The sequence below is a fragment of the Lepus europaeus genome, chromosome 13 (assembly GCF_033115175.1).
Source record: "Lepus europaeus isolate LE1 chromosome 13, mLepTim1.pri, whole genome shotgun sequence".
NCBI classification, from domain to species: domain Eukaryota; kingdom Metazoa; phylum Chordata; class Mammalia; order Lagomorpha; family Leporidae; genus Lepus; species Lepus europaeus.
This window is the reverse complement of record NC_084839.1, coordinates 21,828,201-21,847,878: the sequence shown is the minus strand read 5'-3', so window position 1 is coordinate 21,847,878 and position 19,678 is coordinate 21,828,201. Positions and strand designations below refer to the sequence as shown.

The window sequence follows — 19,678 nt, the reverse complement described above, 5'->3', positions numbered from 1 at the left end:
AAGTCTCCCATACTCTGGGCACTCCCCAAATAGCCACAATGGTCAGAGCTGGGCTGAACCAAAGCCAGGAGCAAGGAGCTTTTCTTCTGGGTCTCCCACATGGGAGCAGAGGTCCAAGCACTTGGGCCATCTTCTACTGCTTTCTCAGGCCATAAACAGCGAGCTGGATTGGAAGTAGAGCAACTGGGACATGAACCACTGCCCATATGGGATGCTGGTGCTGCAGGCAGAAGCTTAGCCTACTACATCACGGCACTGGCCCCCTGAAAATGTTTTTTATTCTACCCTCACAATTATTAGAAATGTAGATAATTATTGGCTGGAAATTATTCTAACCTCAGATGTTTCTAAAATGAGTTTCACTAATGTATAAGTTATACATAAAAAAGTACCCATTTTAAGTGTATGGTTCGGGGCTGGCACTGTGGCACAGTGGGTTAAAGCCTTGGCCTGAAGTGCTGACATCCCATATGGGTGCCGGTTCTAGTCCCAACTACTCCTCTTCCAATCCAGCTCTCTGCTATGGCCTGGGAAAGCAGTAGAAGATGGCCCAAGTCCTTGGGCCTTTGCATCCATGTGGGAGACCCAATAGAGCTCCTGGCTTCGAATCTGCGCAGCTCCAGCTGTTGCTGCCATCTGGGAAGTGAACCAGCAGATGGAAGACCTCTCTTTCTGTCTCTACCTCTCTCTGTAACTCTGTCTTTCAAATAAACAATAAAAATAAAACTTAAAAATAAAGTGTATGGTTCAACAAATTTTGACAAGGTATAAACTCATAACTCTCTACCTTAATCAAGAAAATAGAAAATTTCTATCTTCTCTCATGTTCCCTCATATTCCTTGGCTTTCAATATTTCCTACCTCATCCCACACCTGGCAACCAATTACCAGATTTCTAGAAATTTGGGCCAAAAAGTTTCTATTCCTTAAGAATAGAAATTTTTACCTGGGAACTTAAAAAACAAAAACAAAAACAAAAAACTAAACAAAAAAGCCTTATCTGGATATTTCCCCTCAGCATTTTTTAAAAAGAGTACTTCATGCACATTCTCTAGTTCCTTCCTCTACATTTCTGAACAAGACTGCATTTTACAAATACGTCATTCACTTGTTGATGGACATTCAGGTTGCTCCAGTTTGGGACTATTATGAATAAAGTTGTATGAACATTATGTGGGTAAGTACTTTTATGGATATACACTTTTTCTTTTGGTTAAATCGCAAAGAGCTGAATTGCTGGGTTACATGGCAAACAAATGTTTTCTTATCATTGTTTTAAAAATCTGTTGTATATTTTGGATACCAGCTCTTTATCAGATATGTAGTTTGCAAATACAAATTAAGAAATATTTACTTTGCCTCTGATTTCTGGAAGTGATTATAGAGAATATAATTTCCTTCTTAAAAGTTTGCAGACCATGGCCGGCGCCGCGACTCACTAGGCTAATCCTCCGCCTTGTGGCGCCGGCACACCAGGTTCTAGTCCCGGTCGGGGCGCCTGATTCTCTCCCGGTTGCCCCTCTTCCAGGCCAGCTCTCTGCTGTGGCCAGGGAGTGCAGTGGAGGATGGCCCAAGTTCTTGGGCCCTGCACCCCATGGGAGACCAGGATAAGTACCTGGCTCCTGCCATCGGATCAGCGCGGTGCGTTGGCCGCAGCGCGCCAGCCACGGCGGCCATTGGAGGGTGAACCAACAGCAAAGGAAGACCTTTCTCTCTGTCTCTCTCTCTCTCACTGTCCACTCTGCCTGTCAAAAAAAAAAAAAAAAAAAGTTTGCAGACCTTTTGGGTCTAGACTAGTGATTTCTGTCTTGAAGAATATTATCGATTTACTTCCTTGAAAATGGTGGTTTTTACAGAACAGGTTTAACTTTTAATGAAATCCAGAGTATAAATTTTTTTTTCATGGTTAGTACTTTTTATGTCCTTCAGAGTTCTGTGCCTATTTCAATGACAAATATTTTTTCTTAGATTTTGGTTGAAAATTTCATGGTTTTAATTTCTACATTTAGATTTATGACCAAAATAAACTCTTTTTTTTTTTTTAATTTTTTTTTTTTTTTTGACAGGCAGAGTGTACAGTGAGAGAGACAGAGAGAAAGGTCTTCCTTTTGCCGTTGGTTCACCCTCCAATGGCCGCCGCGGTAGCGCTCTGCGGCCGGCGCACCACTCTTTTTTTTTTTTCAGAATGAGTGAGGTAGAGGCTGAGGTTCATTTTCTTCCACATAGATATTCAGATGTTAAATTATCATTTGTTGAAAACACTATTTTCTCTATTGAATGACCTTCATGTTTGTGTTAAAAGTCAATTCACCATATAAGTGTGGACCTATTTCTATATTCTCTATTCTGTTGCACTAATCCGTATGCCTGTCTTTATTCCCAAATCACAGTCTTGCTGATACAGCTTTATAGAAGAACTGAAATCAGGTAATAGAAATATTCAAGTTTTTTTTAAAGTGCAAGTCAGGACCTTTGCATTCTCAGATCAATTGGAGAGAAAGCTGCCAGTCTCTACTAAAATGCCTGGTAGGGGTGGACCTTGTGGCACAGTAGGTTAAGCCACAGCAGGGGATACCCACTTCCCACACAGGAGTGCTTAGTTCTAGTCCCTGTTATTCTATTCGACTCAGCTTCCTGCTAATGTACATTCTAGAAGGTAGCAGCTGGTGGTTCAAGTACTTGAAAACCTGCCATCTGTGTGGTGTGGGAAACCTGGATGGAGTTCTAGGCTCCTGAATACAGGATATACTACCTGTCCCAGCCCCAGCTGTTGCACACATTTGGGGAGTGAACCAATAGATGGTTCTCTCTCAGTTGTTCTACCTTTCAAAAACAACAAACATTTGAAATGCACACAGGGACTTCAAGGGGAATTCCAAGTCCATGTGAATCATCCTTTCACATAGTGTCTTTTCATTTGGCCATCCTTACTTTCTCCCGAAGCCACGTAGTTTTTGGTGTAGGTTGCTGCACAGACTAGTCTAACATTTACATCTTAATTTTTTGTGTAAATTGATTTTTTTATATCATTACCCAATTGTATGTGGCTAATGAGTTATACAGAAGTAAAACTGATTTTAATATATTTTGGCATGGATTGTGTGACCGTGTTAAAAGTTTTCCCCCAATTCTTAGGATTTATCATATATAGGATCATGACCTGTATTGAATATTTCCTATCAACCAAATATATTTTTGGCTTTTGGCAATCTAGCCTCAAATATCATACAGTTTCATGTAAGACAGAATAGTCTTGGGGCTGGTGCTTGATATAACAGGTAAAGCCACCATCTGCAATGCTGGCATCCCATATGGGCGCCAGTTTCAGTCCCGGCTCCTTCACTTCCCATCCGGCTCTCTGCCATGGCATGGGAAAGCAGTAGAAGATGGCCCAGGTCCTTGGGCCCCTGCACCCGCGTGGGAGACCGGGAAGAAGCTCCTGGCTCCTGCCTTCGGATTGGTGCAGCTCTCGTTGTTGCAGCCATCTAGGAAGTGAAGCAGTGAATCTCTCTCTCCCTCTCTCTCTCTCTCTCTCTCTGCCTCTGCCTCTCTGTAACTGCCTTTCAAATAAAATAAATAAATCTTAAAAAAAATTAGTCTCATTTCTTCCATCCTATCTGTTGTGTAATTATTGTCATACATTTTACTTCCATGTATTATATCCCTCCTCAAATGGCTGCAAAAGCAGAGGCTGAGCCAACCTAAAGCCAGTAGCCTGAAACTCAATCCAGGTGTCCCAATTGGGTGGCAGGGAGCCAAGCAATTAAGCCATCACCTGTTGTCTTCCAGGATGCATTAGCAAGAAGTTGGATTGCAAGTGAGTAAGGGTGCTCCACTTCCTATCCAGCTCCCTACTAATGGCCTGGGAAAAGCAGTGGAAGACAAACAAAGTGTTTGGGCCCTGGGAGGCCTGGAAGAAGCTCCTGGCTCCTGGCTTCAGCCTGGTCCAACCTTGGTCGTTGCGGCCATTTGGGGAGTAATCAGTGGATGGAAGATCTTTCTCTCCTCTCTCTGTAACACTGCCTTTCAAATAAATAAACAAGTCCTCTTTAAAAAAAAAATTAAGATAAAGTGATTAGCCAGGGCTCCAGATGGCACTCTGATATAGGATACAGGCAACCCTAGTGGTGGCTTGACCTGTTATTTTGCACCACGATGCCCACCCTGCATTATCTTTAAACTGCATGTTTCCACAAACCTTTTGAAGTAGCCTTGTATTAGACTGCTTGATTTTTTTTTTTTAATTTTTATTTTTTAACAGGCAGAGTTAGACAGTGAGAGAGAGAGAGACAGAGAGAAAGGTCTTCCTTTTTCTGTTGGTTCACTCCCAAAGTGGCCACTACAGCCGGTGTGTTGCTGCCAGCATGCTGCGCTGAACTGAGGCCAGGAGCCAGGTGCTTCTCCTGGTCTCCCATGCGGGTGCAGGGCCCAAGCACTTGGGTCATCCTCCACTGCACTCCTGGGCCACACCAGAGAGCTAGACTGAAAGAGGAGCAACTGGGACAGAATCCGGCACCCCGACCGGGACTAGAACCCGGGGTGCCAGCACCGTAGGCAGAGGATTAGCCTAGTGAGCCGTGGCGCCGGTCTTAGACTGCTTGATAATGTCCCATAGGTTCTCCATATGCTTTTTACTCTCCTTCAATTTTAATAGTTTTCATCACTAAGTCTTCAAGTTCTCCTTTTTTTTTTTTTTTTTTTTTGGTCTGTAGTGTCTAAATATTAAGTCTAATGAGTTTTTCATTTCAGATATTGTTGTTTTCAGCTCTACCAGTCCTATTTGGCTCATTTTCGTGTAGCTTACATTTCTTTCCTCATTATGTTCACATTTTCTTAGGCATATGTACATGGCTTTAAAGTGTTTTCCTGTTAATTCTAATGTCTGTCATTTATGGATCCATTTCTATTAACTGTTTTATTTTTCTCCTGGCTTTGAGTTACAGTATTTTGTTGCTACATGTATCTAATAATTTTTATGATTATGAGATTATGAATATTTCATTACTGAATGTCTTAATTTTGGTGTCTTCTTTAAAAACTACTGAATATTTTCCTTCAGGTAGTTACTTTATTTGTCCATCAATCTAACCCTTGTGAGGTCTGTGTAAGATGTGCTGTGCAAGTCTACAGAAAACTCACTTCCAATAGAAGGCCTTCCTTGATTTTCTGCTAAACGCACCAGAGGTTCAGGAAGACCGACCCACTTTGATCAGAATGTGAGTATCTCCAATCCTGTGGGTTCTGGAAATCCTTTAGCTTGTAGCTTCCCGAAAGTTCTTTCCTTAGATGGTGTCCTCTGCCCCCATCTGATGGATTGCCATCCAACATATGCACAGCAGAGCATTCAACAAAAGATCCAAAGGGATCCTTATACAGAATTCTGGTGTCCTTTTTCCTCTTCCCACATCTATCTGAAATTTAAAAAAAAATTTTGGATATCTGATATCCAAGAGTTCTTTCTTACTCTTTTTTTCCTTCCTATATTATTGATGAATAGTATATCTTTATCTTTCCAAAATTTTTAGAGTTTTTTTTTAAGTCTATGCTCTCATTATATATTTTCACTGCATATTCTTTTTTGGTTTGTTTCTTTTACTATCTTTCAAGTTGCAGACTTTTCCCTAAAAGGTTTTTTATACATTCAACTTATTTAAAATTTTTTGATGTAACATTTTAAATTTACATTATAATCAAATGTTTAACAGTACCGCTTAATAAAAAGTAAATAAGGGGCCAGTGCCGTGGCTCACTTGGTTAATCCTCCGCCTGCGGCACCAGCATCCCATATAGGTGCCAGGTTCTAGTCCCAGCTGCTCCTCTTCCAGTCCAGCTCTCTGCTGTGGCCTGGGAAGGCAGTGGAGGATGGCCCCAGTGCTTGGGCCCTGCACCTGCATGGGAGACCAGAAGAAGCACCTGGCTCCTGGCTTCGGATCAGCACAGCGCACCAGCCGTAGCAGCCATTTGGGGAGTGAATCAACGGAAGGAAGACCTTTCTCTCTGTCTCTCTCACTGTCTATAACTCTACCTGTCAAATAAATACTTTAAAAATAAATAAATAAATTAAAAGAGATTTTTTTTTAAAGTAAAACCTGTAGGAAAATAGGCAAGGGCTGTAAAGAATAACCAGATAAAAATGTTCAACTTCACTCAAATCAATTTTAAAATAGTCAAAAAGTCACTAAAACTATAGAAGCATATAATTCCTACCAAATTGTTCAGCAAAGATTTAAAACAAAGTTTGACAAAATACTGTACCTGCAGTACAACTGATACCCACAGGATGCCTTCCCTCTCCTTTCCCTTTCCTTTCCTTCCTTTCTCTCCTTCCCCTCCTTCCCTTCCTTTCACTCTTAATTTTAGGTCCCATATATAAGGGAGAACATCTGGTGTTGGTGTTTCCATGTTCCAGTCTTCGTGGGCATGTCTGTTCAGCCAACGTGCCTGAGACACGGACTGGGAGGATGTAGTGCGAGGCTTGTCTCTTCCGGTAGCCTCCAGTGTTGGGATGATGAGATGACAAGAGGGCTTCTGCACTGCAGGGACCATCGCTCCTATATTCCTATGCAGACATCTTTCTGGCCAATCACTGTCTCCTGGGAAAACTGCCCCAGTCTCAAAGATGCCAAAACAATCAAAATGCAGATGGCCAGTTCACCTCTGCAGCTCTGCACCTTACTGCTTCCCGCACTGTGACTGACAGTCCCAAGTCCGGAGTCCCTCAGTCCCAATTACAAGAAAAACCTGGAGTCATTTCATCTAATTCTCATTGTGGAGATAGAGCAAGGCCCAGCACATTCATTGCCTTGGGATAACATGGCTAGTGAGTGCACAGTGTGGGCTTGAATCATGCCTCCCGATTTCTCCCTTGGAGCTCTGCTCAGCTCAAACACTGCTTACAGACGTCAACAGTGCTGACGCAGGATTCCTCGGTGCAGCTGCCTGAAAAGTCCTAGCAAACTCTCAGGAACTGGGTCAGGACAGCTAAGAGCTCCGCTCAGACTGAAATAAATGAAGTCCACATCTGATTGCACCAGAAAAACGACCGGGCTGAAGTCAGGAATCCAGATACACTGTGAAACCGAGCTGGTCAGTTTCCCTTCGTTTCAAAGTCACACAACAGAATTATCACCACTAGTTTGTGTAGCTTCAAAATCTGATGGGTGAAATATCTTCATGAATTTGAAGAATTATGCTATCAAACTGCCTCCTAATTAGAAGAATACTAACCTGGGTTAGAACAATAGTGACATATTTTGACACAATTCTCCTAAGTAACACTTCATGGAAAACTCATTCTGTCAGGTAACATGTATTGCCTTAGGAAAGGAATTCCATTATCAAGAAAGTTTGGGAAATGCTGAGTCAAAGAAATCTATGCTGGTTTCTTCAACTCAGGACTTCTCATCACCTCTAACAGGCATTGTGAAACTTCAAAGGGGGAGGTATCGGACGTGTGGTGTTTGCCCAGTGTATTCTCACACAGAACCCTTTCTTTTTTCCAACTCAGACTAGTGTTCAGGAAGACACTTTGGAAAATAGAATCTGACACAACACTGTATTTAAAGTTCTCTATGGGATATTTCAGATAAGAACACAAAATTGCTCTCCTTAACCTCAACTGCTCACCTTGACATTAACAACAAAAGGGTGGAGATTATGCTACAACTTAAGATTTACACAATGAGTAAACAACTACTTGGTTTTACGGTGGCATGGCTGAAAACATATTTCCCTCTTAATAAACAAAAGGCCTATGCAATAATAGTGAGAGAAAGTGCCGATCCACATCATCACTACACATTGCAAATGAAGTACGTCCCCAACACATACTAGTGAGCCTGGAAGTGGGTCTGGCAGTGGTGGACTGCAGCGAAGCTGGCAGGATCTCCGATTTGATGGTTACACTGGTGACCGCACCATCCATCCTGTCTGTCTCACACAAACCTGGCAACTGTGCTGCCTTCTCCAACGTGGGCAGTAACTGATCAAACTGGTCAAGGTCAGCTGTAAACTAAGAATGAAAATCAAAGTTAGAAGAAATATACTCTATGCTTTTACTGAAACAATGCAGAAAAAAAGTTGCTCCTTTAAACTCTACGAATTAAGTATGACTATGAGAGAATGAAGAAAGAGGAAATAATTAGAATAATTGGGGCTTCTTTGAAATTACTAACTATTCCACTAGGAGAAAAAAACTGAATGATACAATATTATCATGCAGGAGGATATAACACAACAGATAATATTTATCTAATCTAATCTATCACAGTATAAAATGTATGTATAGGAGAAAGGCTGGACTGGAAAGAAGTGTCAGGTGTACAACGAAATGATGAGAGAATTATGGGTGATTTTTCCTGTCATATTTTTTCAAAATTTTGTATGATGACTTACTTTAAGCTTCCACTGATGTAATTTTTTCCTATATCAGTTTCAAAGATCTCAGGTCACTTTTCACTCTAAGCATATAAATAGTACAACAAACACATCTCCTGTAATAGGTTGTGTATAGAAAAAAACTGGCATTTCATAATATTCCGACGACATGATTAATTTGAGATAATTAAACAGAAAATGTCTAATAGTTTGGGTTTTACTTAATCTAACAAAAGTGTTCTAGAATTATATGTAGGTATTTAAATGTTTGACTTTCAAAATTACCTTCCTGAGGTTTGGGACACAATTGTCACTGTAGTACTAATTAATTCATTTTTGTTGCTGAATAATATCTCATTAAATGAATGCTTCACAATATAATTATTTATTCTACTGTGGTGGATTTGGGGGTTGCTCCCAGTTTTTGGCTAACATAAATAAAGCTGCTATGAATATTTCTGAACATGTTTTTTTTTACACATATGCAAAAAGCATTAGCCATAAAAGAAATCACTGACAAATTTATGTATAATAAAATGAAGAACTTCATTTCACGTCATCAAAAGTAACCATTAAGAGAAAGAAAAGGCAAGCCGCACGTGGAGAAAACATCTGCCAATCTAGCCACGATACATCAAGAATCCTTAAAACAGTCCGTAACCAAGAGATACCGCATTAAAACAATGGGCAAGAGACCAGACTGGGCAACTTACAGAAGATGTCCAAATGACCAATGGACAGTTTTCAGGGGGATGCAAATTAAAACTATGAAATTCCACTAAACACACCCTAAAATAGTTAAATTTGAAAATACGAAGTATTAGTAAGGATATGGAAACACTAGAAGGACTTCTGACACACTAGGAAAACTGGCATTATTTACGAAAAGTTGAACATAGGTATATCTTACCAGGTATGAACTTGGCAGAAATGTGGGTACATGTGCACCAAAACAGCTGTTACAGGGTCATACACAATGGCAATATTTCATACCACCTTTACTTTAAAAGTTAACTTAAAAGAGAGTTTTAATGCACTTATTATTTAAAACTGTTTTTTCTATTTTCAAAAATATATACAGTTTTGCAGTAGTAACACACGTAAATAAAGAGTTGGAATAGTGCTACTACAAATAGCAAACAGGGTGAGGAGAGAAAGGAGCTAACTAGGGCTACTTGGAGAAAGTTCTATGGAGATATTGCGGGAAGTGGTTTGTGAAGGATGAGTAGAAGTTCAGCAGGCACAGAGAAAAGAACAAGGCAGATGTTTAGAAGAGACTGTTCCCAGGAATGGCAGAGGTTCCCATGTGCCTAGAATGCAGTCTGCCTAAGGGAGGAGAGAGATCTTTGTGAGATGAGAGCAGAAAAACAAGGTGATAAAAGAAACTGAATGGGGGTGGGTTGTGACAACACAGCTTAAGTTACTGCTTGGGATGCCTGCATCCATATTGGAGGGCCTGGTTTGGGTTCCAGCAACTTCACTTAAAATCCAGTTTCCTACTAATGTGTATCCTGGAGGGCAGCAGATGATGGTTCAAATACTTGAGTCCCCGCAAACCACATGGAAGACCTGGATGGAGTTCTGGACTGGTGGCTTCAGCTGGGCCTAGTCTTGACTTGCAGGAATTTGGGGAGTGAACCAATGGATGGAAGTTGCTCTAGGTCTCTCTATCTCTCTGTCCTTCAAATAAAATAAATAAAAAAAGGAAAGGAAGAAACTGAAGGAGTTATGCATATTCAATGTGACTCCTATTTCAGGATGGAGAGTCTGCTGGAAAACTGCTTTGTAAATATACTGGTAGTTATTTCATGAATGTTTATATTCTGTCTGTATTTTGTGTTGTGAAAGCTCTTAGCGATGATGGACCACATTTTCTGCTTTTCTTATATTCCTTCAGTGTCTACAAGCCATTATTCAAGAAATAAAGCTGTCTGTTCATTTTTACACCATCCCCAGCCATCCTAAATACAGCGGTTCCTAATCCATAGCAACTTATGGGAAGATTTACTTTTATTTCCTTCTGTTCCAGGCTATTATATAAGAGTATATAAGGATAATATGTTGCTACCTAGAACATTCTAGCCCCTATTGTCTGTGTTTAGAATCAGAGGAGAGAGGGAAAACAGCCTTAGAAAATGCAGAGCCAGGCTAGATAGCCTTGTCTACCTCCTCACATTTCTTTCCTGCTTCACTTACATCAGAGATTCCCAAGCTTAGTTTTCTGAGGAGCTTCTTTAGAATACAAATTCCCAGAGAGCTGGATTCAATAGGTAGGCTGGGAGCAGACAAGGTATTTTTGACCATTTCCAAAGACTTTACAGAAAGAAAGAGAATTTACTTTCATAGGAAGGAAGGAAGGAGGAACGGGGAAAGGAAGGCAGCACAGGATGAACTACTTTTTTAGAATGCTGCATTAATACTGCAGGCCTCAGGACCTCCAAAGAGAACTTCCAAGGGCACCCTGTGGTTTTTCATTGATACTAACCTCTGAACAAATGCCTAACAGGAACAGGGTGAATCTAAATCTAGTCTACTGTGGGAGCAGAACGGAGGAAAACCAAGAAATCTAGGAGTGCGCATTCTGTGAAGCAAGGAGTTACCTACCTGGCTCTGGGACTCCAGCTTAATTTCCTCGGGGGCAGGTTTGGTCATGGCGGGTGGGTTCGTGTTACAAGGCTCCATCTGTTCTTTCTTCTCCACTTTCACCTTTACGTCGTCCAGGCTCAGGTTTGGAGTTGATCTTAAATCCTTCTCATCTTTGTCTAACAGGTAGCGGAGGAGCTGGTGGTCTTTCGATTCTTTTTTCTTGGAAGCATCCAGTTCTAGTTTGATAGCAGTGCTTCCTTGGGCCTGCCCAGTCACTGACACACAAGCAGACGCGCTGTCCTTTTTGTCAGGCTCCACAGACAGAGTGGTGATATCGGAGGGGCTCCCCTCCTGTAAGAGTCGGTGCAGGATTTTGTGCCGCTCGGTCAGGGAGCTATGAGAGGAGGGGCAAGCACCTCCTGAGGAGTTAGCAGAGCCAGAGCTGGAAGTGCCAGAGCAGGACAGCACATCTTTGCAACTTGTGTCTATGTCAGCATGGCGCAGCTGCTGCTCTGCCGTCGTCGTCAGAAGCTGGACCAGCTTGTGACTGGTCTGAGCGTACTTACTGTCTCCATCTGAGAGTCTGTCACTGTTATGTAGAAGTCCTGAATCCAGAGGTTTGCCATCACTAGAGCTGTTGTCAGACTGAATCATCTCATTTAACATGGATGCAATCTCTTTGTTATCTTTGGACTCAGCTTTTGCTGGTTGTATATTTAATCTGCTAGGTGAATTCTGTGAGCTCATCTGCCTGAGAACTGGAGAACTGGCAGAGAAGCCGACAGAGTTACTGGGTCCTTCATTTATACCCTGTAAAGATGGTACTGGGATGTTTGAGTAAGATCGGTTACTATTATTACAGGCACTACTTGTCATGCCAACTGGGGAGTTTAATGATGGAATATTAGGAGGAAATGAATTGTTCGGCATCCTGGACCTTGTTGTCAATCCAGAAGAGACCTGTCTCCTTGGAGACATGAACTGTGCTAGGGATATTCCTGTACCTTCCATCGGAGAATTATTGAGGTTTAAGGAGGGATTACTACCCTGGGAAGTGGCCTGTCCCTGGTTTAAGGCAACATTGGCTACAATCTGATTTCCAGGTGAGCATCCAAAACTCCCTTGGCTGTTGCTAGAATTACTATGACTGCTGCTATGAAGGTCTGAGCTCTGTTGGCGGTTTACTCTGGTGGATACCATGTTGCTGTTAGATGGTGGCAATGTGGATGAACGGGCCACTCCATGAGCTGGAGAGATACTAGGATTGACCGAGGGGTTTACTCGGGGAACTGACATTCCAGAATTAGTGTCATCTTGAGGAGAAAGCCCACTGTGTTCCCTAGGGGAAAAAAAAGATATTATTCAAATGTCTTCATTTGTTTCCACTGGAGTATTTTTATGATACTATTTTTTAAAACCCATTAACCTCATCAATATTGCAAGCAATCATGTACATATCATTTTTAACCGATCAAATTAAAGCATGGACTGTCAATACCTTTATGAAATATTAGCACCGCTTAACAGGAAATAATGCTGTGGACCCTTAAACTGGATAATGGTCTTAGTGATACGAAAAAACATATTTCTTGGCCTTGGAAAATATCCATTATATGTACTTTTGAAGCTTTCTAAACTTAAGACAAACAATTAACATTACAAAAATACTTTTGGTTCAAAGAGAAACTTCCCGCACCTTTGTTTATAAAAGCACTTATTCATGACTTCCCTGTTACAGCTTTTAAGTATTTCAACTCCAAAGAGGAAGATTGGGTAAGGAAAATATCGTGTTACCGATGTAAGAATTAAAAAGGGTGATATGCAGACATAGCAGATGTTTTGAAAGGGAAATCACAATATGAAAAAAAAAAAAAGAACTGTGCTAATTCCACTCACAAGCATAATTTAAACTAAAGTCAGGAAAAAAAAAAAACAGAATACTGAATTCAGGTTTTTACTGAGTTCTTTACTCAAATTCATAATTATGACAACTGATTTGTGACTGGCATTACCATGTTCCGTTAAGCAAAACATCAGATGAGGAAAAGATGAAGTGAGGGAAATGTCTTTGTCTTTAATGCTAAATTCTAAACAATGGTAAATGTAGGCTTTTGAATAAGTAAGTCATAAGATTAGAGAATAATCCATGAATTCACCACATATTCCAGTGTAAAACACATTTAGAAAGGGGAAAATTAGAAGAAATGATATTCAAAAATGTCAAGCTGACAGCTTAATGATTTATAGTTTCTATGAGAAACTGTCAGCTTGAACTCAGGAGCCATCAAGTTTTCCCTAATGAAAATAAAGCACTTTTAGAAATAACAACGCTAACAAATCAGAAATCTTCTTTAAGATCTCTAAGTTCATATATGGAAAGTTCTTTTTGGATTTACTCCCTAGCACACACATTTCCAGCTTCACCTTGCCTGTCTCTCTGGATGAACAATAAAACTATTATGTGACAAAATTATAAAACCCAATATGGATATATAGATTAAATACTCATCATACTAGTTTTATACCTAATTTTAGTATTTGTTTTCTAGCCATCAAGAGCATAAAAATTTTCTCTAAGAGGAGAAATGTGAACTGACTTATTTCATATGAAGCTCTCCAAATAAGTAGTACCTGTCGATGATATGAATTCCCATGATGAAAGGCTGCATGTCTGGACTTTGAGGATAGCAAAGTTTACACTTGGTGTGGGCGCTAAGCATTGTCCCATCATTCAATATGAATCTATAGGATGGGCTGGAGGCAGTGCCACGAGTCATCACTGTTTCAAACAAAAGAGAAACCTAGTTAAAATTCTGACACTTGAATGCTGGGCAGAGGAGAGTTACCAGGCCTTAACTACCTAGAACTTCATTTTAATTGCCCTCCCCACTGCTGCCTGATCAGACTCAAAGAAAAGTTCAGTCAAAGTAGATATCTTTGGGGGGAAAATGATTTCAGTCGATATATCCCACTTGATGACCAGCTTTAATTCATCCTAATTGAATGGGTGCCTCCTCAAGTTATGATTACAAGCAAAATATCAACCATAATTTTTTCCTATAAGGGGGCAACTCTTCAAATTTATTAAGTCTCCTTTGGAAACACCAGGAGGTACTTTCCTCCCCTTCACTTTCAGTATTATCTTTGATAAGTTTTGCTTTGTTGTTGTTTTGCTAAATAACAATCCTATTGAGATATAATTCATATACCATAAAATTCATTCTCTAAGTTTTGACTAGTCTATTGAGTTCCTAAGCTAATGTACAAATTTAATTTTTCACTCAGAAATGTGAATCACTAAGGTTCTATTTGGTAAATTATTATATTCATATATGTATTATTTTTAATGTTTGAATTTGTGAAGTTTAATATGTAAATTAAGACAAAGCCAAAGATTACCAATATAAGGAACAAAAACTAGGTTAAGGCAGTCAACTAATTTTATAAATAATAATTTACTTTTGTCTTAAAGCTTTATTTAGAGCAGACAAAATCTTAATCAAATAGGTGTTTATTAATATGTAACAGTTATACCAGAATACTAAGCTATAACATGAAACTGATGTTTTAATAACACAATAAAATTTTAAGAAACACTTAACAGATCCAACTATATCAAGGTTAAAAATTATATCTACTAAACACATGAGTTATTATCACAGGTAGTCTATAACTTAGCTTATAAGACATGTTAGTCCCATTTTTCAAAGACATTTCAGAAAAGGCTTCAATGACACTTTAAAGGATATGTGAAAGGCTTAAAATGATTGATCATTAAAAAATTTTTGAAGCTACATGTTACTTCATGAAAAGACAAGCTTTATTTTATTATCTTGGGATTCACTATCAACTGAAGAAGGCATAGTAAGTTGTAAATCTATACCATAATAAATCTGCCTAAATACCAGAACCAGGATACAAACCTAATTGAAAGGATTAAGACTTATACTCAGCCAACCACATTCTTTACCCATCTGACAACTTCATCTAAATCACTTCCATACTCTGGTTCATTTCCCAAATGGCCACAACGGCCTTCCAGGTCTCCCACGTGGGTGCAGGGCCCCAGGCACTTTGGCCATCCTCCACTGCTTTCCCAGGCCATTAGCAGGGAGCTCGACTGGAAGAGGAACAGTCGGGACCCGAACTGGCGTCCATATGGGATTCTGGCGCCACAGGTAGAGGTTTAGTCCACTATGTCACAGCACTGCCTCAACCCCCACTTCCCCACTGGATCTTACACTACGCTCTGCAATAAAATCACCTAGTAATTACTGGCTGGCTAACCCTCAACTTGAAGCTAACTAGGTTCATAAACCAACCGCTGCAACTTTTCTTAAAAAGGATGTATTTTCAATCTTAGCTATATTCTTGAATACATATATGAGAGTATTATATCTCAATATATGTTTTTGCTTTTACAGGAATCTACAGATAATGCTGTAATGAAAATTAATGAAGGGAAATTTCTTGATTTTATTGACAAGCCCTATAATGTGAGAAAGAACTACAAACTCAGGCTAACACAGGAACGTCAATATTTAATGCAGATTATAGAAATATCAACATCTCTCAGTTAATTATGCTGGCTAAACTTTTAGGGCTATTATCAAAACTAGTAAAACTTTAAATATCTGAGGAACTTTGTATTAATTTAATTCTAGGAAATTATACTTTAAGTTCATTTTTGGATGGTAAAGTGTAGAATAAGAGTCAACAGAGTATAATTCACTTAGTCATGCTTTGAAATGAGAAAAGGTAATATTTACTAGAGTAAAACTTCACTTAATTAGAACCCAGCAAGATTCTACAGGTAACTAAAATTGTGCTAATTTCTCATGAAGAGGTAAATTCGAAAACAGCAAGAATTAAGGGAAAGACTAATGGCCTGGGATCCAGGATTAACTTCCGATTTTGTCATTTAGAAGTTTAGGATTTAATGCTAATTAATCTTTGCCAATCCCAAAGTACTCTTCACTAAAATAAAGCCAGTAGCTGTGAGATAGTATCTAGCACGGAGCCTGGTGCATAGCAGCTACTGGATAAACACCAAAAAGAAGAAAAACAACAAATAAGATGCTTCCAAATTCAGTCAATTCCCAAACACCATTTACACCAGTAATTTCAATCCTCAATCACCGAGAGTTTGAATTCAGAGATTAGTAAGGTTGCCACAATTCTTTACAGAGTTGGTTGCATAAACATTTACTTGGCACACCAAATTTTTCCCTTAAGTGGGTTTCATGGTTTAGGTATGGAATCTCATTTTGACCACAGGTCCTGGCCTTGTTTTCTGATCTAGTGTTGCCAGCTATACAGACAGTATTTTAATCCGATTCTTGTGTCCATTTCTAAACTTTTTAGATCTTAGTGGGGAAAGCTATTATTATTATCCATCCAGGCTTTTATTTGTATGCACAAATACATCCCTAGAGAAAGAATCCCAGAATTTTCCTTTTTATATATTTTCATCTTGCTTCTTCACGGTCCAGGATGCCAGCTGAAATTGTTAGTACAATGGGATGGGAGCAGATTATTCTGCTATTTTTCTAGATCTTTGAGTTGCATGTTGAATCTGGGGCTGATCACTCCACACTTGTTTAACCTGCCTGTGAGGTTCACAACCATTTTTCCAGCTCTGTGATATGAATGATTCCAAGTCTGCCAATGGAACCATGCTTCATCATCATAGTTAGAAGAAACCTGATGCTGACTTTGGACCATGGCCTAATGAGAACCTGGCGTTTGCCTCTCTTTCAGCATTGTGTTCTCTTGAGAACACTGGCCAGGACATGCATGCACACCAGGATGGTGGCACTGGAAGCTGATGGGAAGAGTGGGGAGGGATACTATTGATACCCCAGGAACCTTCCAAAGAACCTTAAATACGACCACTAATTTCATTTTGTTTTCTCCCTAGAACAGGCCTCACTCAACAGAGCTACGTAGCCAAGAAACATTAAATTTTCACTAGTCACAGCAGCTACAGGAGGAGAACTATCTGGGCTTTTGATCCCTTTCAACTTGGTGTTGAGATAACCACAAATAAGCAAACTTTACTCCTGTTAATTAAATGAACAGATATAAACAGTATGGCAGGGCACTATGGGTCAATGCTGGTAGAGATTTCTTCTTTTTGGTCTTTCCCTAGATATGTCCAGATTATGCAATTAAAAAAATTACTAGGTAAGGAAAAAAGTTACTCTTAGATGTTCTACCATTTTTTTTTCAATCACCAATGAGCAAATTTTATTCAACATATCAAGATTTTTCTAAGAGGAAAGTAAACTCATATTTTAAATGTTTTTAACAAAGTTTGACATAAAAAGATTTCAGCTAACTCTTTTTCATGGTCCATGGAATTAGCCACATTACACAAGTCTCAAAGAACATTCTGGTTAATCATTAATACAGGTACTTATGTTTTATAGTAATGTTCTAAAACATCTTGATCCTATAAACTTTGAATTCTGACTTGTGATATTTCTTCAAAAAATGAGAATAGCTTTGTTTTATGATTACAAAACATTAAGGTAATACAGAGAACAAAGTAATTTGTAATTTTATCACTCAGATAACTACTGTTAACATTTTGTTAATCTCCTAATTGTAGAAATAAAAAGATGTACAAAAGTGAGCTCATACTATACTAGTATATACTCGGGTTTCTAGCCTATTTCTTAATGTAACAATGCATCATGCACATTTCAGAGACTAGAAATGATGAGCCAGCACATCACTGTAAACTAAACTTTTATAAAACTAGTTTCTAGGCTAAGACAGTATAGTTAACATTTCTCATAACCACTAACTATTCTTCCTAAGTGCTGATAGATGTGGTATAGAAAAAAGTATTCTGTAGAAAAAATAAATCTGACAAAGTTTAAAAGGCACCTTTATTGTAGAACTTCCCAGAAACAAATACCTTAACTACGTCTCATGAATTCCGGAAAGCGGGAGACAGGAGTGTGTAATTAAGCATGGCATGCCATTTATGAGCTACTTAGCTGCCTGTGCACCCTAGTTCTACATTTGCCAATCTTCAGTAACTGGGTGTGGAAGCTGGAATGTTTCGGACAAATTTACCTCAGCAAGAACCATGGGAAGCATTCAAACATGGACTTTTCTTTAAAGTCTTGATTCTGAATTGAACAGAACCCAGAATCCTTTACCAAACCATGTATACTTGTATGGACCTTCTAGTTTATGAAGTTTCTCAAATGTTCCTAATGTCCACTTCCCCCAAGATACATCTAAGAGTAACCTTTCACCTCACCCACAGGTCTCAATTAGACCTACGGCTTTAATCTAGGTCACGCTGAGTACGCGTGCGTATTTCTGACTGAAATGTCTTTTCAAATTTCACCATGCAAAACCAAATAGTTTACTTCCTTTAAAAGGAGTTCATTAGCTGTCTCTGTTAAAGCAGCTAAAAACTAAAAATTTTAAGGTATATTAGGATTTTATATGAGCTGTTGCTTTAAAAAAGACACTGGGCAAGGAAAAAACAGGACAGATGGAGGAAAACTGTTCTTGCCTAAATACCAATCACTACAGAAGTTTACACAAAATCAAGGACAGAGTAGAATAATTTATTATTACTCTTCATTTCTCCCCAATTTTTAAACTGACAGATAAAGTTATGTGGATTTACTGTACACGAAATGATGTCTTAAAGCACATTTATACTATGGAATAACTAAATGCAGCTACTACACACGTGCATCATCTCACATGTTTATCTTTATGGTGAGAATTCTTCTGGCATTACTCAAGAAGACACTATTCTTTCATTAACTATGGTCACTGGGCCACACAATGAAGCTCTCAAACTTCTTCCTTCTATCTAAAAGTAACTTTGCATCCTTTGACTATGATCTCCCCAGCAGTTCCCCTGCCTCAACCACCCAGTCCCTTGGAACCACCATTCTATTTTCTATTTCTGTGAGATAAACTTTTTGAGATTCCACAAATGAGTGATATCATTTGGTTTTTAACTTTCTGTGCCTGGTTATTTCACTTATCATAATGGCCTCCAGCTTTATCTGTGTTGTTAAAAATGACAAAATTGCCTTCTTTTTTATGGCTGAGATATTCCATTATGCACATATACCGCATTTTAAAAAAATTCATTCATCTATTCATAAACATATAGGTTGATTCCAACTATTGGCTATTGTGAATAGTGCTGCAATAAAAATGTGGGAGTCCACATATCCTTTTAACATACAAATTTAATTTCCTCCTCACTTTATATATTGAGAGATTCATTACTTATTAAACTTTAATCTACTTTGTAGAGAATCCTAACTGTTTAGAAACAAATTCCTTAAACTAGATGTTTTGTCTTGGTGAAATGTATATGAATTATAGGCAAAAAAAAAATTAAGTCTTTTAAGTAAAGGCTTGAGTCTCAATTTAGAAGCTTAAGGCAAAAAAAATAAATAAATAAATAAAGAGCATCTACTATATACTACTTCAGTGCTTCAGGCAGTGAGGGAAGACAGTGCTCTGAATCCCAAATCTATGCAGAAGTAAAGCGCCACTCTTGACAGAGGAAGTCAGCAGAGTTGGAACTCAATGGGGAGCTCAGTTACCGTAATGGTCTCCAGACCTCAGTGCACTTCAGATTGCCTAGGGAACTTAAAAAAAAATAGAGTCTTGGCTCTAAGCAACGAAACACAATCTTGGGAGACGGCACGAGTTTAGTGAAGAG

General features: G+C 39.1%; 1 protein-coding gene across 9 annotated transcripts in view; it reads right to left on the bottom strand.

Annotated features, from left to right (window-relative positions):
• NCOA1 (nuclear receptor coactivator 1) overlaps positions 1-19,678 on the bottom strand; it is a 266,512-nt gene that overhangs the window by 48,576 nt on the left and 198,258 nt on the right. For 8 of the 9 annotated variants that reach the window (XM_062209051.1, XM_062209056.1, XM_062209053.1 and 5 more), the window contains 3 exons: positions 13,594-13,741; positions 10,981-12,301; positions 7,831-8,011 (listed from right to left, as the gene is read on the bottom strand). In XM_062209051.1, the coding sequence (XP_062065035.1) occupies positions 7,831-8,011; positions 10,981-12,301; positions 13,594-13,741 (1,650 nt within the window). The remainder of the gene's footprint in view (positions 1-7,830; positions 8,012-10,980; positions 12,302-13,593; positions 13,742-19,678) is intronic. The other variant, XM_062209057.1, reaches the window with a different exon arrangement.